This window comes from Labeo rohita, chromosome 20 (assembly GCF_022985175.1).
Source record: "Labeo rohita strain BAU-BD-2019 chromosome 20, IGBB_LRoh.1.0, whole genome shotgun sequence".
In the NCBI taxonomy this organism is placed as follows: domain Eukaryota; kingdom Metazoa; phylum Chordata; class Actinopteri; order Cypriniformes; family Cyprinidae; genus Labeo; species Labeo rohita.
The window spans coordinates 30,286,249-30,306,216 of NC_066888.1; the positions used below are offsets into that span (position 1 = coordinate 30,286,249).

Consider the following 19,968-nt stretch of genomic DNA (forward strand, 5'->3'; position numbering starts at 1 on the left):
CCACACAAACAATAAACGATACAGGATCGGCTTGTAACTCAATTTCTCCATTAACGGTTTCTCCCCAAACCAGACATGATTAATTTTTGCAAACAGAAAAGTAAACAACAACTCTTCTTACCTCTTACGTAAACTTATTGTAGCCTAAGCATAGAATGCATTCAATCATGCAAAGCATTCAAAAGACGATCTTACAGCCAAAAGCAGAATAGAATTACAACCCACCACATATTAAAAAGGGAATCCACTTATAAGTCCACATGTGGACATTTAAGCTGTAGAAGTGACAGTGGACTTGACTGTAGAGACAAAGTCATCAAAACATCAAAGTTCCCCCTCTGGACTAAATTACGAAGTGGACAAGCGTATTATAAATAAAGACAATTAAATAGCATAACTAAGTTAATTAAATAAAGGTAATAAGAATGGCACTGAATGCATTTTTAACTGTACAGCGTGCTACGTTATGTAATAGCCAAGGCTTAAACCTAGTCCCAGACTAAAATGTACATCTGAGCTGTTTCATCTGAAAGAAACTGGCCCTGATTGGTTTTAAAATGCACACCAGTAATGTTTTTTTTCTAAGGCATGTTTATAAAAATTACTTACACATCCTAACTAAACTACGGCCTAATCCTGGCTTAGTCTAAGCTTTGTCTGTGAGACCAGGCCTAAGTCATACAAAGATGAATTCAAAGATTACCTTTGAAAAGTTTCTATGGTAAAGTACTCCGATTTCAAAGTTGACATCCCATGATATCCCATTAAACTGACATTGACTCGGTAGATCTCTAAATGAAAGTCAGGTTTGTTTTTTCACATTGATCATTTTCACCTGCCACCACGAACCACTGTCCACTGAATTCCTCATTTACTTTTGTTTTTATTTTAAAGAGCTCACTGTTTTAGAATTATGGGAAGGATATGACGTTATGGCGACGGTCGAACGTCGCAAAACTTTAGATACATTTTTAGGCAACCTTTTTTTAAAAAAATTTCCCTTCCAAAACAGAAGCATTTTTTTGTATCTAGTTTTGAAATTCTCTAAATTTTAAAGTTGCTTTGAAAGTAAATGGAATACTGAACATTCTAAACGTTCTCTTTTTTTGGCCTGGAGGTGGCGACATTCCAGAACAGTTTTGAGTTCATAGTGATTCAAATGGAGAAGATACATGTGTAGATGTGCGCTTTGAAGGTTAAATCACTTTTGCTTAAACACATCCAGAAATCCGTCCAGATGTGGAGAAGACTCTATGCCGTCTTATAATTGATGCTGTTAGTTGCTGTTTAATCACATGGTTCAATACCTATATATCTGTTAAACGTTCTTTAATGGCATCAGTGATTCCATGAAGAAAATTTAACATACATGGAACCTTTCCATTGCACAGAAGATGTTTGTTTATTAAAAAGCACTGTTCTTTGAGGAACCAAAGTTGGTTCTTCTATTGTATCGTTATATGAAACCCTTATTGGAACCGTTATTTTGATTTTATGTTGAACGTCTCATTCAGACCCTGGCGTTAAACTCAGATTTCGCATGTGATGTTTTTTGGCCGGTGCCTGTTTCTGAGTCATGGTGTTTTGAAGTGATGGCAGTGGGAGAGATTTGGTGATTTTGCTGATGCAGAACTTCTTTTTGTATGGCTGTGTTTGCTGAACCTGAACGTCTCCACGTAAAGTCAGATGTCATTTGGTTGTGCGTGGATGTACCTGAGTGCTCTAAGCTTTCTCGAGGGCTCTTCTTCAGACAAACATCTTCACAAAACATCTGCTTACTTCAGCAAATATCAAGGAAGAAACAAATGTCACTTCGTCCTGGCATCCTTCATCGCAGTGGAGTGTTGACACAGATGCATAAATAGGCTTTATTTTTAAAAACAACAATTTACAGCAAAAAACAACATGGAAATATGACCTATGACGCACAAATGCGCTGTAAAGCAATGAAATGAAATAAATGCTATCTATCTATCTATCTATCTGCATGTCATACTTTGTATAACTCATTAGCATTCAATATTGTCAAAACATACTGTATACTAAGTCTCATCAAAATGAGGACATAGACTTCTATACTCCCTTTTGAATATATATAAAGCTAATTATATTGACTGCAGATTACACCAAAATAAACACAACAGGAACAGCAAGCTTAAAAAAAAAAATAAAATAAAATCCTCTATCCAGGGACTGGTTTGATGGGGTGATGTGGGTCAGCTGCGGGGATGCCAGGTGGTCTGAACCGAGTCTTTAAAGTGGGCAGAGTGGGTCGCCTCTTCAAATGCTGCAGGAGCTCAGCTGCCTGGCCTACTGCTCATCTCATTTAAACCCGACAGAGAGAAAGAGAGAGAGCATGAGAGATTTGCTGCTTTAGGTAAGGGGGAAGAGGAAGGACAAAGAGAGGGAGAGAAGGTGGGTAGGTATGTGAGAAAGAACCGATGGAAAGCTCAGCTGAAGAGGGGGAGGAGATTAGAGGTCAGACGTGAATTCAGCAGAGAACATGGCCTAAAAACCCTGCGTTTTGTTTCGGATATATTTGCACTGGGGAAAAATGTTTGCTTAGATTCATTTGTAAGCGATCTTAGATATATTGTGGAATTTCTTTATCAAATATTTGATACATTTAAGGACAACGGTTGGATAAAATTGCATCACAGCTTTTACTCTAAGTTATATATATATATATAATATATTGCACAACAATCTTATATCATAATATTACAAAATTATTTATCTTGTGAAACACATATCTTAAGAGAAATACAATGAAAGCGTTATTAAAAAATAATTATCACATATCATACTTATCACATAGGAATCCATAACCACAATCACACATTCTTTTCCCATGCAATAATATATTTAAATCAGTAAAATTTTCTTTTATATAAAATCCTGAAAATGTCGAAAAGGTTTTTACAGTTTAGTGTTTCGATGTGCGGTGCACCTGCAACCTTCTTCTTGCACAGTAAGATTTCATAAAATGTTAGTTTCAAATTAACGTCACAGATGCTTAAATTAGAAGAGGCTACAATTCACATCGTTACTGAAAGCTATATGATTCATCAAAACATCATATGGTGTATTATTTGATTTATAAGCATAAATATGATTAAGCCATGAACGTTATTTTTTCTCTACCATGAATAAAATAAAAATACGTATTCTTTAAGTAATATAGCCTATATATGGACAGAAGACGTATTTGTTTAACACGGGTGTTCGTGTTTTACCTGAAACATCAGAGTGGATTTTTATGCATTTTTAATAAAAATAATCACCCTAATTCTTAAAGGTAATACTGGTAATATCGAGATATTCTAAAACAACGTTACAGGGGAGTTGATTTGTTTGTTACACAAATTATAAATTATTTGTATATTTGCAAATAAACTATATAAATTATAATTTGTACATATTATAGTTTATATATTTCTATATATGAGTCTATGGCATGTTTTATAGATTTTAGATGTAAAATAACGTAATAAACATGCACTGTACACTATTACGAGCAAAGAATAGCTACATCTCGAGTTCTGTAGCAAAACGTAATCGATAAGGAACTGTGTAGAATTACAGCAGCTGATCTGGTCGTGAAATCCTATATTTAACTTTCTAAACACAGTAAGTGTTTAATAAAGCTTTACGGACTTAAAATTTTCTTTAGGCCTCGTTTATAGCAAATAGTCTACATTTAATGTGAACTAACAACTTTTGTAGTTTGTTAGCGACAAAGTAAACAAAACAAAACGAAAAAAATAAAAAGAACGGGCTTTAAACTTTCAAATGGCCTCTTTCCCAAACTGCAAGGAAGTGATAAGATAAAAGTCCTTATTTGGCATATTTTGGTATCAGGTAAAATAGTAAAAATATAAGTTTGAAAGATTGTGTCATTTTCCATTCCTTTAGATTTTTTTTTTTAAAGCATTTATGCCATGCGCTTCATCTTTATTTTTATTTTTTAATAAAAAGCATGTTTAAGTTAATGCTGACGAAAAGTCGTCTAGAAATAACGTACAATATTTAGTATTTTTACAATAAGCTACAAAATCGCGTATAAGCACCGAACTATAGGCCTAATGCCCAGTTCAAGTATGTATTACGACACACAAATCTATTCGTGGAGCTCATAAAGAAATATGCATAGGCATTAAAACAGTTTCAAAGGCTAATGATTTTATTATCATTCACTCAGACCTTACCTCATTTGAAATCACTGCAGGGAATTCTCCTTAACTTGACTCTTTTTTATAAACGTGATTATTAAAATGCACTGGCAAACTGTGCTTCCACACTGCCAGAGGCTTTCTGCCTAACTATTAGCATCATTTCAATCCTTCAATAACATTAATTGCGGGAGGCAGCAGAAGAAAGGCTGTTTAAGTGCTCTGTCACTTGCGTTGGACCTTTCACCTCATCACAGGCTGGAATGCGTCCTCAAGAGCGCCACGGTGCCACATGTACACCTGGAGATTCACCGTGCACAAGCCTTTGGAGGATAAAATAAAGCGGATTAAACAAAGAAAAGTCGATTTCTGCTTTACAATTTGGACCTCTCATACACACATTTTCAATAGCCGATTTATGATTTAATGACGCAAAGAAAACGCGTATTTTTGTGATAAGAAAAGTCATGGTTTACATCTTTTAAAATATTAAAGCTATCAAAAACATAAGTATAAACAACAAACAAAAACAACAGAGCGCTAATATAGGCAGTAAATGAATGTGAATTTGTTTCTTCTCGTCGTATTTTACGCAAGCAATTAAAAGTGTTCTCTGTTGTTGTGGAAGGTATGCTAAAATTGCACAAATCCAGTCAAACGCAACTAAAACGAAGTCCTTCCAGGTCTGCATGTGTTTAAAAATGTAGATAACTCGTGTGCGCGCCATGCGCTCCTGACCTTTCCAAACATTTGGTGACATTATGGATATAATGCAACTGTTTCAGGACTTGTATTTGCGGTGTCGTTTTAAACATGCTTTTTTTGTTTTGCATTCTCAACGTTGTGGCTGAATAAACGAAATCTATCATTTTCTTTTTATCGTGCTTGCTTAATATGTAGATTACATGGCCAAATAAACATTCGTTCGTTAAAAACGTTCAGGTTTAATCTTCAACGCTCAATCCTCTTCCACTAATTTGAATCACAAAACGAGCGATGTTAAGACCTTATCAAACAAAAAACAAGATCAGATTTAAATTATCACGAAGGAATTCGAATGAAAAATTCTGACATGCTTCCTTCTGTGTTTTCGTCCACACCATTTCTTATTTAATTATATTGCCTTTAATTATATATATTACCTGGTGTATGCTTTCATTTCGAACCTCTGCCTTTGACTCCTGCGAAATCCAAGGCAACGAATGCAGGAAATAAACGAATATTCGCTATTTAGAAACTTTTCCTTCGCTTTTTTAGTTGCACGTTGCTCTCCGCTGACTGTGGAGCTGGAAACACACGGCTGTGTTTTGTGGTTTTTGGCCATGCCCTCTGACTTCATATTCTACAGGGTTAAAGGATCCTCAATTTGCATACTGGAAAATTTGACATCTCTAGCCACGTTTTAAATGTGTTACACGACCTTTTAATATAAAACCAAATGCGCGAGTATAATATACAAGGAAAATAAGGATCGTTTTAGAACGTTTAAAATGATTTCATAGTTGTGTATACATTAGTTTAGAGTTTATTTTTCTCAGTTGAATACGAAGATGAATTGTAGCTCATATTGATAGTTGCTGCCGTAATTTTAAACCAAATATATATCACATCCTTGTGATTTTAGCGTCTAAACTGTCATCAGAAGTGAAATTGTACAACCTGAGCGTCCAATTCTGACGCATTGCATGTCATACCGAGCTCTCAAGTTGGTACAAAAAGAAATCTCCGATGTTTGAAGGAGAATTCGGATTGTGAGCGCCACTTATCATAATGCGAAAGCTTAGATAGATTGATGTAAAAAAGCTGACGCCACTTGGAAGCTCAAAATGATACAAATTTGCGAGCGGAGCCGTTCTGATGGCATTCTTTGCGTATCTTTTGCTCCGTGAGTATTTTCTTCAATTACGAGGATGTCAATGGCTCGTTTGGCTCGTTGCTCCGCCCCCCGTGTTTGTCGTAAACCCGCAGTCTGACTGGAATAAGGCAGAAATAAGAGCGTCCAGGACTCGCCTCTTTCTCCAGGGCGCGCATTCGGACCTCAGCAAACGCGGTTACGCACGGCGGACACTTGGCGTCTGGCGGTCGGCGCGCATATCCACGGGCTTGTGGCAGCTTCAGCAAACTCGCTCGCGGGCTGAACCATGTCCTTGAGCCCCAAACACTCAACGCCTTTCTCAGTGAGCGATATTTTGAGCCCGATCGAGGAGACCTTCAAGAAGTTTGCAGCCATGGAGAGCAGCGCGAGCCTGGCGTCTCCTCTGTACAGACAGACTCAGGTGTCTCAGGCGAACCTGCAGCAGCACAGCATGAGCCATAACACCTACCACATGCCGCACTCGCAGTTCTCGCACAGCGCCATGGGAGGATACTGCAACGGGACTATCGGCAGCATGGGAGACCTGCCGTCCTACCAGGAGAGCATGAGGAACGGCGCGACGGCCACGGCTTGGTACGGCTCGAACCCGGAGCCGAGATACCCAACAAGTGAGTGCGACGAACAAAATCATCCCTTATGCCTTAACTGAAAGATATACATCTAAAAATGGCATGTTATTAAGGCTTTTGCCATTTGGAACCGCATATATTTCTTCGATTCTCTAGTTTTTAAAGAAATCAATCAGCCGTTTGTTTACACACTGTCAAGCTGTCATATCTAGGCTTATAGAGTTTCTCCTGAATGTTTCTTTTTATTTAGGCTAAATGCTTTAAATAATGCAAGTCCATTGCATACACGCCAGAAATCTGTGAATGAAATATAAATAAGAAATATTAATATAAATATGTAAAAAAAAAAAAAAATAGTAAATAGAACAATTTTTGGTACGTACTCGTTTATTTCAGTCTTTGTACTTCAATATTTTACGTTTATTTCAACGTTACTTTCCGTTTTTCAATTTGTTTGACAAATGTAGCTATTTCTGAGTGAAAATTATTGCAAATTAAACTCTACAGCAATTTTATTTTAGCGTTGATAGAATTTCGTTTCATTATTTTCTATTTACGGCTTTACACTGAACACATTTTATAAGTTTAATTCTTATTTTTATTCGATTTTATTAAGGCCTATGTGGACGTTTTGTACTTACATTTTTTTCTGTACAAAATGTAAATAATGCTATAGGCTATAAATCTAATATAATTTATACTTATTTTATATTACATGAAATTAATTTTTGTTTCATACCAAAAAGCTACAATTAAAATACATTTCAGCAACACTCAGAAATCGGTAGTACATTTTACAAATATGACCCTGGACCACAAAACCAGTCATAAGTAGCACGGGTATATTTGTAGCAATGGCTAAAAATACATTGAATGGGTCAAAGTTATCAATTATTCTTTTTATGCTAAAAATCATTAGGATGTTAAGTAAAGATCATGTTCCATGAAGATATTTTGTACATTACCTACAGTTAATATATCAAAATTAATTTTTTGATTAGTAATATGCATTGCTAAGAACTTCATTTGGACAACTTTAAAGGCGATTTTCTCAATATTTAGATTTTTTGCACCCTCAGGTTCTAGATTTTCAAATTGTTGTTTATCTGCCAAATACTGTCCTAACAAACCATACATCAAAGGAAAGCTTATTTATTCAGCTTTCAGATGAACTGTAAATCTCAATTTAAAAAATTGACCCTTATGACTGCTTTTGGGGTTACAAATAAACGGCAAGTAACATCGAATTAAACGTGAAACTTTGAGGAAAGACTTAACTATTTTCTTTAAATAAAATTAAAAATCATTTAACAGTGTTAGGCTTCAAAACACTACTTAAGGTTTCAAATAAAGAGATATTGTATAAACTAGGCGCCGATGTTAACAGTCTTGTTCTCTCCAGTCTCCAGGTTTATGGGTCCATCGGCGGGCATGAACATGGGAACATTACCGGGAATGGATGCAAGTAAATCTATGGTGACGTTACACGCGGCACCCCGAAGGAAACGGCGCGTACTCTTCTCTCAAGCGCAGGTGTACGAGTTGGAGCGGCGGTTTAAGCAGCAGAAGTATCTGTCGGCACCGGAGAGGGAACATTTGGCCAGCATGATTCACCTGACCCCGACTCAGGTCAAGATCTGGTTCCAGAATCACCGGTATAAAATGAAACGCCAGGCGAAGGATAAAGCGTCGCAGCAGCAGCAGGACAGCGGAAACCTGTGCGCTCAACAGTCGCCGAGACGCGTAGCCGTGCCGGTGCTGGTAAAGGACGGTAAACCGTGTCAGAACGGCTCCAGCACGCCGACGTCGGTCCATCAGCAGGTGCAGAACGTGCTAGGCAGCGAGACTTTAGCTTCAGCCGAGGATCTGGAGGAAATGTCGCCCAGTCCTCCTCTGATGAACAGCCTCTCTCAGACTGACGCCGCGCTCATCGAGTACACGAGCGGCATGGTGAGCTCCAACCTGCTGTACGGCAGAACATGGTGATTACTTGAGCCGGCGAGCATTTTTACCACATAATTTCCACGAGGAACTTTTTTAAAACTCATTTTTTAAAAACAGCATTCGTCTGATGCAGCGAATGCTCACTCAATTGTATGGATTGTAACTTTAAATCATTATTGAATGAAAATCTTTCGTGCGGATGAAGAGTGTGTGATGAAGACTAGTCTAGCGTGATGCCATTAATCCGACATCGGTTTTGTTGCTTTGTAAAATACAAGCTGTAGATGAAGAAATGTTTCGTGTACATATCTAACACTGGACAAAGAATGCTTTCTTGAAGTCTTTTGTAAGTTTAAAAGGAAACAAAATAAATATGAGTGCTGCAAATATGAAAAACCACGTGAAATCAATGTTAAATCCTTTTTTCCCCTCAAAAAGTTTTATAGCAAATCGAACAGCAATTGTTCTTATCATTCTGCGTTATAGGATAAAATACTATAGCTAAATAGAAAAATACTAACAGCATTAAAGTACGCTAAATAAAAAAAAATCATACCACGGAAATCTCAATGGATGCGCTAAAAACACGCTGAAAGTTGTAAATAAAACATTTCCACTTTTTCTGCTTTAAAATTTCACGTTAATTCAGTGTTGCTAATGTTTCTTTGTAATGAATTGTGAAAATGAGCATTTCTGAGAGAAAACTGTTTATACACTACACTAATTTAAATTGTGTAAAAACACATATTAAAGAGCTTATCTGCTTGTGGCGATTTAGATAAAATATATATATTTCCGTACCTCAACACAAATGTTTTCGTATTTTTATTTGCTATTGAGAGCAAAGTCATATTCTCATTTTCTTCCTCAACTTCAACTGAAAAGCCACCTTTTTTTTTTTTTTTTTTTTACTGTTCATGAAATCCATTTTTTACGAAACATTTAATTAGAGACAATTAACGTTTATATTAAGCTTTATTTTCGGGTTACTTAATCTTATTTATATTTGATTTTGAAAAAAAAAAAAAATCTAATAAGTCAAAAATAAAACGAAAGGAAAGTTAAAAAAGATAGGCATTTACTTTAACATGTTGGTCATTTTCATACATTCCAGACGACTCTGTATTATTACGGTTTAATCCATTAACTAATTCAAGACTCATTTTAAACAGACTCTCAAAATGTCCATCTGCATCTATAATTGGCAAGAGAAAAGCTATGAATATTCATTTAAAGATTAAAATACACTACACACTGACTCAGCTTACCACAGCTATGAATTAGGAGTTTATAAACAGATCTGCATTAAAAGAAATCTAATGAAGTCCTAATAAAACACACAAACACATACACAAAATAATAGCTCGAACTCAGCAGTCTTGTCTCTTATGTGTATTTCATAAGTTTTACACAGGCTTATTCTTAAAAATCAGTACATAAGAACATTTTGTCAGTAAAACAGGAAAAAAAAACCTTTACAAATCAACAGGCCAAAAAAGACAATGTTTGCTCGGAATAGAAAACAAGAAGCCGTCTTCTTTCACGTAAGGCTGAGAGTTCAGCTCCAGTTGTAGCGCCGCGATGGTGGAGGCAAAGCATAACCCTGTCCAAACCCCTGAAAGACAAGCAGAGCTTTCCATAAGCATGAGATTGTACACCTGCATGTTTTCAAAGAAATGATCAGGAGGCGGTCAGACCTGCTGAGGTCCTCCTCTGCGGCTGTCCTGCTGATTGTGAGGGGGTCTCCATCCTCCTCGTCCTCTCTGCTGGTTCTGCTGGTACGCGGAGCTCTGGGATTGCATGGCCCGATCCCAGCCGTGAGATCCTTGCTGAAACCTGTGGAGATTAAGGGCAAAACACAATAGTCACTTTAAACACTCAAACAGAACAGAAAAAAAGTCTTTAGGAAGCTTCATAAAAACCACAAACTGAGCAAGCAGCCAAAAAAACAAATTCTAATGAAAAGCACAATTAGCATCAATTAAAATATTTCTAGAGCACATCTAAAAAAATTATGCATTAAAGAAATTTCCACTTTTTTTTTTTCCAGACATTTAATGATTAATTTCCAGTCATTTGTAAGTACTCTGTAATAAATAAATAAATAAAAAATAAATAGAAACTGTGCTCAAAATTTCGATCCAATATTTATATATAAAAATAAATAAATAAATAAATAAATAAATAAATACATACATACATACATACATACACACATACACACATACACACATACACACATACACACATACACACATACACACATACACACATACACACATACACACATACACACTCAGCAAGAATATATGAAACAGATCAAAACTGACTGTGAATTTACAAGGTTACAAAAGATGTTCCATTTAGAATGTTTCAAATAAATGTGAACGTTTTATTTAAAGATCTCTGAAACAACTGTATCACGGTTTCCACAAAAATATGAAGCAGCACAACTGTTTTCATCATTGATAATAATCAGAAATGTTTCTTGAACAGCAAATCAGCATATTAGAACGATTTCTGAAGGATCATGTGACACTGAAGACTGAATAACGATGCTGAAAATTCATATTTACATCACAGCAATAAATTACATTTTACAATATACTCACATAAAAACATCGATTTTAAGTTGTAATAATATTTCATTGTTTTTACTGTATTTATTTTTTTTTAAATAAATGCAGCCTTGGTGAACAGAAGAGACTTATTTTAAAAACATTACAAAATCTTCCCAACCTATATTTAACTACAAATATTTCCACAATTTTATTATTTTTCATGACTTAAGGTTTGGTGGTCACATTTTTACCATTCCCTGATATTTCTTGGTTTTCCAAGATTACAGAAACCCTAATCTTTCATTTGAAAGCACAAAAATCTCAAATCCGGCAGCACAAATAATGAGATTTGAGCTGAAGTGTCTTTGAAATGCAAAGGCCAGCTCATTCCTCGATTCCCACTTCACCCATCGCCGCCAAAACTAGTCTAAATTCCCCAGAAGGCTACAAATAACACGACTGTAACCTACGCTCGACCGTAAACCAGCTCACCTACCCACGCCTCAAAAAACATGTACAGTTCTCTAGAGAAGAGAGCCGGACATCAGCATCCCTCATTACTGACGCAGCTCACAATCTTCCTGAGGAATCCATAATCCCTCCTCCAGGTTCCTTGTGCGTTTCATTCGGCTCCGTCCCGAACGGTTAAAGAAACTCTGCTCTAATAACTACTGACCTAAGGTGACACAGGGCCACAATGGGCTGCCGGGCCTAAAAAGTTGAACCAAAAGAAGCTGATTAGTCGCTGAAGTGGTCTGGAGCCAGAATCAATGGCGGCTCTGTGCGGCCCCCAGTGGCCCCTGCGCACAAGAGACGGTGAAGCGCAACCGCATTAGTGCTGCCTCATTAAGCCCTGCAAACCTCTTTAGGAGAACATTTGTTTAGCACGCAGAGAAACTAATTCAGTCCGGCCCCCCCAGGAAGAACATCAATAACTCGTATCCTACACAGGAAGACCGCTAACACCGGGAGAGGAAAGGTAAACGGAGTCTGTTCAGTCATTTCAGAGCTGCAACAAATGATAATCTAATGATTATTAGAACGATTAATCGACTAATCATCAAGACTTTGATCAAATATTCCAGGGTATCTGCAGGGTTTTTAAAAATCTAATTTTCAAGAGCTGCACAAATAAAATGAACACCATGTGAGCAAGGTAGAGAGATGTCTATGGTAACGTGTTAAACCGTAAAATGACTATAAAAACAGGTTTTCATAAAAACAAAGTTACATAAAATGATAAACTTCACATTTCAGCCTTTAAACCATATTTTTTTAAGAAGGGGTGAGTCAAAAGTATCTACTATATTAATTTAAAATATACAAATGTGACCCTGAAGCACAAAACCAGTCATAAGGGTCAATTTTTTTAGATTGAGATGATTGTCATATGACATATGACAGTCATATTGTCATGAAGAAATGCGCTTTCCACTGATGTATGATTTGTTAGGATATGAGAATATTTGAGATGCAACTGAGGGTGCAAAGGAAAAAAAAAAAAAAAAAAAAAAAAAAAAAAAAAAAAAAAAAAAAAAACACGCCTTTAAAGTTGTTCAAATGAAGTTCCTAGCAATGCATATTACTAAATTAAAAATAAAGTCTGATACATTTACGGTAGGAAATTTACAAAATATCTCCATAAAACATCTTTACTTAATATCGTAATGATTTGTGGCATAAAAGAGAAATCAATTTTGACCCATACAACAAATTTTGGTACAATTTGCTACAAAAATATACATGCTACTTGTGACTGGTTTTGTGGTCCAGGGTCACAAATGTATCTTACGGTCTTAATTGTATCGATCCACCGGTTCACACTGACAACTGTGTGTGGGTCAATTTTCGCGTTAGTCTTATTAAAAAATGCACATTCATTCTCTGCCAGCAGGTGGCGCTTTTAGAACGACAGAAATATAGCGGTTCTCCGGTGAAGGCTGTGTTTAAACGCTACTTTATCATGCATTAAATATAGATAAGATGAAATGTAAGTGCCATCGGTACTTCTATGAACACAGATGGTTCCCTTCAGAGAAGCATTCAACATCCACACCACGTTTTGACTTTGAAACATTTAACTCAAGCTTATTTGTATAGCGCATTTCACATTACAAACGGTTGCAAAGCAGCTTTACAGAATTTTTTTTATTTTAGTTTTTTTTTAATGCCCTTTTTGTGCATTTTGTAGATAGGACAATTGAGAGATGACAGGAAAGTAGTGGGAGGAGAGAAGGGAGCAGGATCAGCAAAGGACCTCGAGACGGGAACTGAACTCGGGTCGCCGTGGGCGCAGTTACGCTGTATTTTGATGCGCTATCAGCGTCGACATAATTACAAATTTTTTGTAGCATTTAAGGCATGTAAGACTTTTTATAGCCTTAAATTTGATCCAACTACATTTAATACGTTAAGACTTCTTAAGGACCCACGGAAACCCTAATTATTCAGGTTCTGAAGTTCATTAAACTTAGTATTGAGTAGTATTGAAAGCTATCAAATCTCAAAATTTATTGGAATTAATCTTCACATACACCAATTATAACAAATGTCATTTACTTCATATTTACTCCTGCTTGCTGAAATATACAGAAATTTAATAAAGTTATTAAACACTATATTCTAAATTAAATATAGATGAATCCTTAAAGTTACAAAAGCTATTGATCCTATTTTTCTTTTGTTCTTTGATTAACAGACATCACAGTAGCGTGGTTATTCGCTTATTTGGCTGCTATTACTTTAAGAGCCGCCTCTGTTGAACGTGGATCTGACACGTGTTCATGGTTTCATTTGTGGTTTAATATGAAATGATACAGGCTACAACGTGCACCACTGATTTTCCACACTGTCATTGTTGTCATGTGTACATTTATGACTCTGTATACATTTGTAGCAATAGCCAACAATACACTGTATGGGTCAAAATTATAAATTTTACTTTTATGCCAAAAATCATTAGGATATCAAGGAAGGATCATGTTGCATGAAGATATTTTGTAAATTTCCTACCGTAAATATCAACAATTTTAATTTCTGATTAGTAATATGCATTGCTAAGAACTTCTGACAACTTTAAAGGTGATTTTCTCAATATTTAGATTTTTTTTTGCACCCTCAGATTACAGATTTTCAAATAGTTGTATCTTGGCCAAATATTGTTCTTCCCTAACAAACCATAGAAACAATGGAAAGCTTATTTATTGAGCTTTCAGATGACGTATGAATCGCAATGTCAAAAAACTGACCATAAGACTGGTTTTGTGGTCCAGGGTCACATTTTGTTATTTAGAGGAAAGCGTGCAGCATATATGTACACATTCATCTAAATGTCGCCCTTGGCAGCATTGAGAGGTTCACTGACATATACTGACAAACTTTTATTTTTTTGCATAACAAATTTTTTTAACCCTTAACAGAGGAACGAAAATGAACTTTGCCATAAATATATTGTTGCCTTCACACATACCAGCATTTTTTGTTTGTAGTTCGTAAAGCTTTCCCACACTCTACTTGTTTGGCTTCATTTGCACATCTTCTATTGGACTGCATGTGGGAGATCTGAATTACACTTTTGCGCTACAGCACCACACTGGTCAAAGTGCATTATTGCAGGTCCTTACTTTATGAGATCAAACGACTACTCGACAACAACATTTGTCAACTATTTTTTTTTTTTTTTTTTTTTTTTATAGTTGACAATGTAGAATAGACGTTTTAGCCCTAGAATGTTTGTAGAGACATATAACCTAGACGAGCTGGAAAGGAAGTGTCACAGGTGTACTGTAACCTTCAGGACCAAACATACAGTATGTGACCGTGAGTAAAGAGAAAACATCTCACCTGGGATACGGCGCGGCAGGGTTCGCTGGAGTGGGTCTGGAATCTGTGAAGATGAAAATACGTCGGTTTCATGAGTGGTGTTTACTAAAGCAGTTCCAGTACAGAAAACTAAGCAGAACATGAAGGATTTGTTAAATTGTGTCTTGAGGTGTGACTTAACTCTTCTAAAAGATCAGACATTTCTTACCAGATACTTACACAATGAAGATTTTCACTCCAGACATTTAGAAACCACCTAGAACATCTAGTTTTAATCCAATTAATTTCTCTGCATTAATTCAGAACCTTGAATCTAAAACTACAATGATTTTCTGAAGGGCTGCCAGAACTGTGTAAACAAGATCATATTTCAAACACTACATAAAGCACTTCTGAGTGGGATGTTTTCTATAAAATCAAATTTGCAATCATTATTTGACATTAAGCAGCAACAAAACAACAACAACTACCGCCACAGCAGGCTACAGCAGGGTAAAAGGTCTTAACGATAAATAAATGAGATAGAATTCATTAACCTAATTTGTATCAGCTTCCAATTTCAGGGAAAACAGTTTGAGTGATGAAGTGAATTGTGTTGTTCAGTAATATGAACAGGATTTAGCATCGGGGGGGGAGGAGGGGACGTCAAAAGTGGCACATTTGCATTTCTTCCCGTGCTAAATGAAATAAGCATTCATCAGCCGGCGCTGCGGCGAGCTCAAGTGCTCTAGTTCCAGTGTTGCAGGTCCTTCACAAAGACAGACTTTAAAAAAAGTAGCAAGCGGCTTCTTTCTCGATCCGCCGTTGCCAAGGTGATCACCAGCTGCGGGGCTCCGAGCTGTTTGTTTTATAGGGGCAGGAGCAGAGATGAGTGTGTGTGAGAGAGAGAGAGAGAGAAAGAGCGAGAGAGAGAGAGCGAGAGAGAGAGCGAGCGAGAGCGCGAGAGAGAGAGAGAGCGCGAGAGAGAGAGAGAGCGCGAGAGAGAGAGAGAGCGCGAGAGAGAGAGAGAGAGAGAGAGACAAGAACTTCAGCCCGAAAGAAAAAGCTGTCATTTACAAATGTAGGCTTGAAGGTGGAGCAACAACAGAAAGAAACAAAAATAATTCACCATTTGGAACCCAACGGGATTTTATGGCTTTAAAAAGAATGACCCAGGGGTCAATGCAAACAAAGCTTTAACACAGATAACAACAAATAAAAAATTACTACATTTACAGTATTGTAGTTATAAATTAACTCTATGGGGAAAGTGCACAGAGTGCTTTAAAAAGCTATGTTTTTTTCTAGCAAGCACTAAAAGTTATATAATTTGCTTTGAGCTCGAACAGGACAATAATCTTGGGCAAAAGTGAGCAGAAACTCAATTTAAATACATCAAAGATTGTTACATCAGATAGTGGTGTGGACATGATTTAATTGACTTTAAAGGTTAATTAGATTTAATAAATGCTGTGGAAAGAGGTTGCATTCAGTTCACACACCTCTGTGAATGTGTTCATGAAGAAATCAGACAAATAAACTCACTGATGTCTATGGAAGCACACTGCAGTCAAATTTTATGTGACTGCAAATGCAATTTGTATTTGCATTTCCTAGATGTACATTAAAGTTCATTAAAGGAAGAGTTCACACTCAGGTCATCCAAGATGTAGATGAGTTTTGAGGGCCCTATGATTTCCACAATGCAGAAAACGCAGACTGAATAACGAAATCCAGTCATAAAAACGGAATTTATTGTATAATGCGGAATGTCATGGAATGTGTCAAAGTTTGGATGAATTAATCAAAAGTAGGTCTTCAATTTCGATATGGACTAGTATCTCTAAATATTAAGAAAAAAGACAAAAAGTTTAAATATGAATCCTTCATGTTTGTGTGTTTGTGTGTGTGTGTGTGTGTGTGAGAGAGTGAGTGAGTGAGTGAGAGAGAGAGAGAAAATGGCACAAATGTGCGATTTCGTTTACTACACACAGATTTCAGTGTCTGTCGTCTCGCCAAATGAGAACATGAACAATATTTCCTGCTCTGAAGTTTCTTCATGAGCATTTAGAGAAACTATCGAAATATCATATACACACAGAAATGTAAAGGTATTCACAGCAACCCGTCAAATAAAAGTTTGGTTTATCTTGATGACATACTGTTTAGTAGAAACTACTACTACCCACTACCTACTACCACTACCTTTTATTAAGGAATAATCACACAATATTCCTTTCATGTTTTAATTTTAATAGCAACTTTGTTTGCCAAAAATAAAGTTTAATTTTCATTTTATTAAAAGATAAATTAAATTATATTTTACACCTTCATTTGATAACCAGAAAAATGTAAATATTGTACAAATATTGTAAAAAACTTGAATAAACTATCATAAACAAATTATGATCATAAATCAATTATGATCATAAATATATCAAAATATCAAAATATATCATAAATTAAGTTGTTTTTATGCATTCAAATAATTAGACTTAAGTAAAATTTGGTAACAATGAAATAGAAGGCAAGATTAAAAAAAAAAAAAAAAAAAAAAAAAAAAAAAACATTATAGGGCCCTAAACATAATTTGTTAAACTTTTAATAAACTGATGTTAAATTGCATACGTTTCATAATTTTAATTAGACTTTTTTTTTTTAATTAATAAAATGTAATTTAACCATTTAAAAAAAAAAAAAAAAAAAAAAAAAAAAAAGATTTGGAGAAATGTAGCATTGCATCACTTGCTCACCAATGGATCCTCTTCAGTGAATGGGTGCCGTCACAATGAGAGTCTAAACAGCTGATAAAAATATCACAATCTAAAGTTAATCCACATCACTCCAGTCCATCAATTAACATCTTGTGAAGCAAAAAGCTGTGTGTTTCTAAGAAACAAATCCATCATTATGACGTTTATTATAACTTCAAACTGTTGTTTCTAGCGAAAAAGTCATCCAGTCTGAATCAGGAGAGCAATATTCACTGATCAAGCACTTTTACAAACAGAAACAGTCCAAAACAAATATTTTGATGTTAAAAGACAACATGAGATGGACTTTTTCACTGGAGGATGCATTATTATGGATAAAAGACTAAATACTACATATTTTGGCAAGAAACAATGGTTTGACGTTTAAAAAAAAACAAAAAAAAAAACTTAAAACTTAAAAACTTAATTATGAATTTGTTTCCTACAAACATGCAGCTTTTGGCTTCACAAAATGTTGACTGATGGAATGGAGTGATGTGGATTATTGTGATGTTTTTAATCAGCTGTTTGGACTCTCATTCTGACGGCACCCATTCACTGCAAAGTCTTAATTATGGATAATTATGGATTTGTTTCTTACAAAAACGCAGCTTTTGGCTTTACAAGACATTAACTGATGGACTGTAGTGGTGTGGATTCCGATGATGTTTTTATCAGATGTTTGGACTCTCATTCTGACGGCACCCATTCACTGCAGAGGATCCACTGGTGAGCAAGTGATGTAATGCCACGCTACGCTATATTTCTCCAAATTTGATTCCATGAAGAAACAAACTCATCTACATCTTGGATGGCCTGATGGAGAGTAAATGTTAGTTATTACTGTACACATTTTTAATTGTGTTTCATCTACAAAGTCTTCACCCATCGACTTTTGTATGTGCATGACTGTAAAAGCAAGACGAGACGGTTTTTTGTGGTGATCAACAGCATGCAACAGATGCCGTCCAATGTCCTAGACGTTTAATTCGGCAGCCAATAAACACCTCCAAAAATCCAGTATGAGATCTAATGACCAGAGAGAGAAAGAGTCCGGACCACCCACTTACACCTCCATTATCAAGCGCTAATTCATCCCGGCTCATCTCGCAACCAGTCAAACGAAAGACGAAATTACAGCCAATTCATCCAGCTCTCAATAAACACCGACTGCAGTCCACACACTGAATGTTGGGAAGTTAAAGCCAGTTGACACAAAGCCCAAATAGGATTACGCATTAAAAACACAACAGTAAACGGTGTTCTCATTAACTTAACACAGGGATTACATCGTCCCAGAGCGCAGACGTACACACAGATGGACCCTGATCTCTGTAATGAGCCTGTAATGAACCTCTACAATACAGCTTATCAATATCCATAGAATGAAGACCGCAGGACTGTAATACACTAGTTGGTCCTTTAGCACCAGCTGTTTTGATTAGGGTTAACAAAAGCCTTCGGCGCGTCTCGGGAACTCCGCATTGAGCCGACACCGCAGGAGGGAGAGGGAGAAAGACAGCGAGCTGGGAAAAGTTAACGAGGATTTGGACTCTGGCTCACAGACACACTCCTATAGAAACGCAGCAACAGGAGCGGTCTGAGAATACGTCCTGAGGTTATCATCGCATATGAAACTGCAAAAGGAGTAGTTAAACTGCTGAAAAGCAAAATCTAATTTTTTCTGGTGGAACACAAAAGGAGAAATTTGGGGAAATGCTCACGCTGCTTCTTTCAATGAGAAGAATGGAGCTGTTAAGCTTCAAGAAAGAAGAAAATGCACCATAAAAGCTATATAAATGACTCCTTTGTTAGGATTCGGAAGTCAGTAGATCAGAAAAACTAATCATCACAAAAAAAAAAAAAAACCTGGCTAGAAAAAGCTGGAATCAAAAAATACAAAATAAATAAAAAGATGGAAAAAAAACAAAACAAAAAAAATCCTAAGATTTTTATATACGTCTACTTGATCAAAACCACAGTGAAGAGCAATAAAAATTTTATTTTAGTACTTAAACTTATTTTATTTTTGCTATGAATATGTTTTTAGCAGCCTATTATTCATACATATTCTATTATTTTAAAATTTATTTTATATTTTGCCATAATTTATTATATTGCAATATAATTTTATTTGAATATATTTAAAAAATGTAATTTATTCCTGTGATCAAAGCTGAATTTTCAGCATCATTAAACCAGTCTTCTGTGTCACATGATCCTTCAGAAATCATTCTAATATGCTGATTGGCTTATTTTTAACCATGTTGGAAACAGTTCTGCTTCATATTT

The 19,968-nt window shown here is 35.9% G+C and overlaps 2 protein-coding genes and 1 long non-coding RNA gene across 3 annotated transcripts in view; 1 reads left to right on the top strand and 2 right to left on the bottom strand.

The window, feature by feature from the left end:
* Window positions 1-1,900: 1,900 nt before the first annotated feature.
* On the bottom strand, window positions 1,901-5,433 carry LOC127183344 (uncharacterized). The gene is made up of 3 exons (XR_007830027.1): window positions 5,315-5,433; window positions 4,209-4,495; window positions 1,901-2,313 (listed from the first exon to the last, which is right to left on the bottom strand). It is a non-coding gene; the product is annotated as an uncharacterized LOC127183344 (long non-coding RNA).
* A 744-nt stretch (window positions 5,434-6,177) lies between these two features.
* Window positions 6,178-8,838, top strand: nkx2.4b (NK2 homeobox 4b). The gene is made up of 2 exons (XM_051139167.1): window positions 6,178-6,656; window positions 8,020-8,838. The coding sequence occupies exons 1-2, from the start codon at window positions 6,314-6,316 to the stop codon at window positions 8,601-8,603; spliced, it is 927 nt and encodes a 308-aa protein (XP_050995124.1). The 5' UTR covers window positions 6,178-6,313; the 3' UTR covers window positions 8,604-8,838.
* Window positions 8,839-9,938: 1,100 nt separating this feature from the next.
* xrn2 (5'-3' exoribonuclease 2) overlaps window positions 9,939-19,968 on the bottom strand; it is a 32,547-nt gene continuing 22,517 nt past the window's right edge. Inside the window, exons 29-31 of the mRNA XM_051138639.1 lie at window positions 14,966-15,008; window positions 10,259-10,397; window positions 9,939-10,176 (exon numbers count right to left, since the gene is read on the bottom strand). Of these exons, the coding sequence (XP_050994596.1) occupies window positions 10,120-10,176; window positions 10,259-10,397; window positions 14,966-15,008 (239 nt within the window). The 3' untranslated portion in view covers window positions 9,939-10,119. The remainder of the gene's footprint in view (window positions 10,177-10,258; window positions 10,398-14,965; window positions 15,009-19,968) is intronic.

Coding starts and splice junctions, on each gene's coding strand:
- nkx2.4b (XM_051139167.1), top strand. CDS start 6,314: ATGTCCTTGAGCCCCAAACACTCAACGCCTTTCTCAGTGAGCGATATT. Junction 6,657..8,019: donor GGAGCCGAGATACCCAACAA/GTGAGTGCGACG, acceptor TGTTCTCTCCAG/TCTCCAGGTTTATGGGTCCA.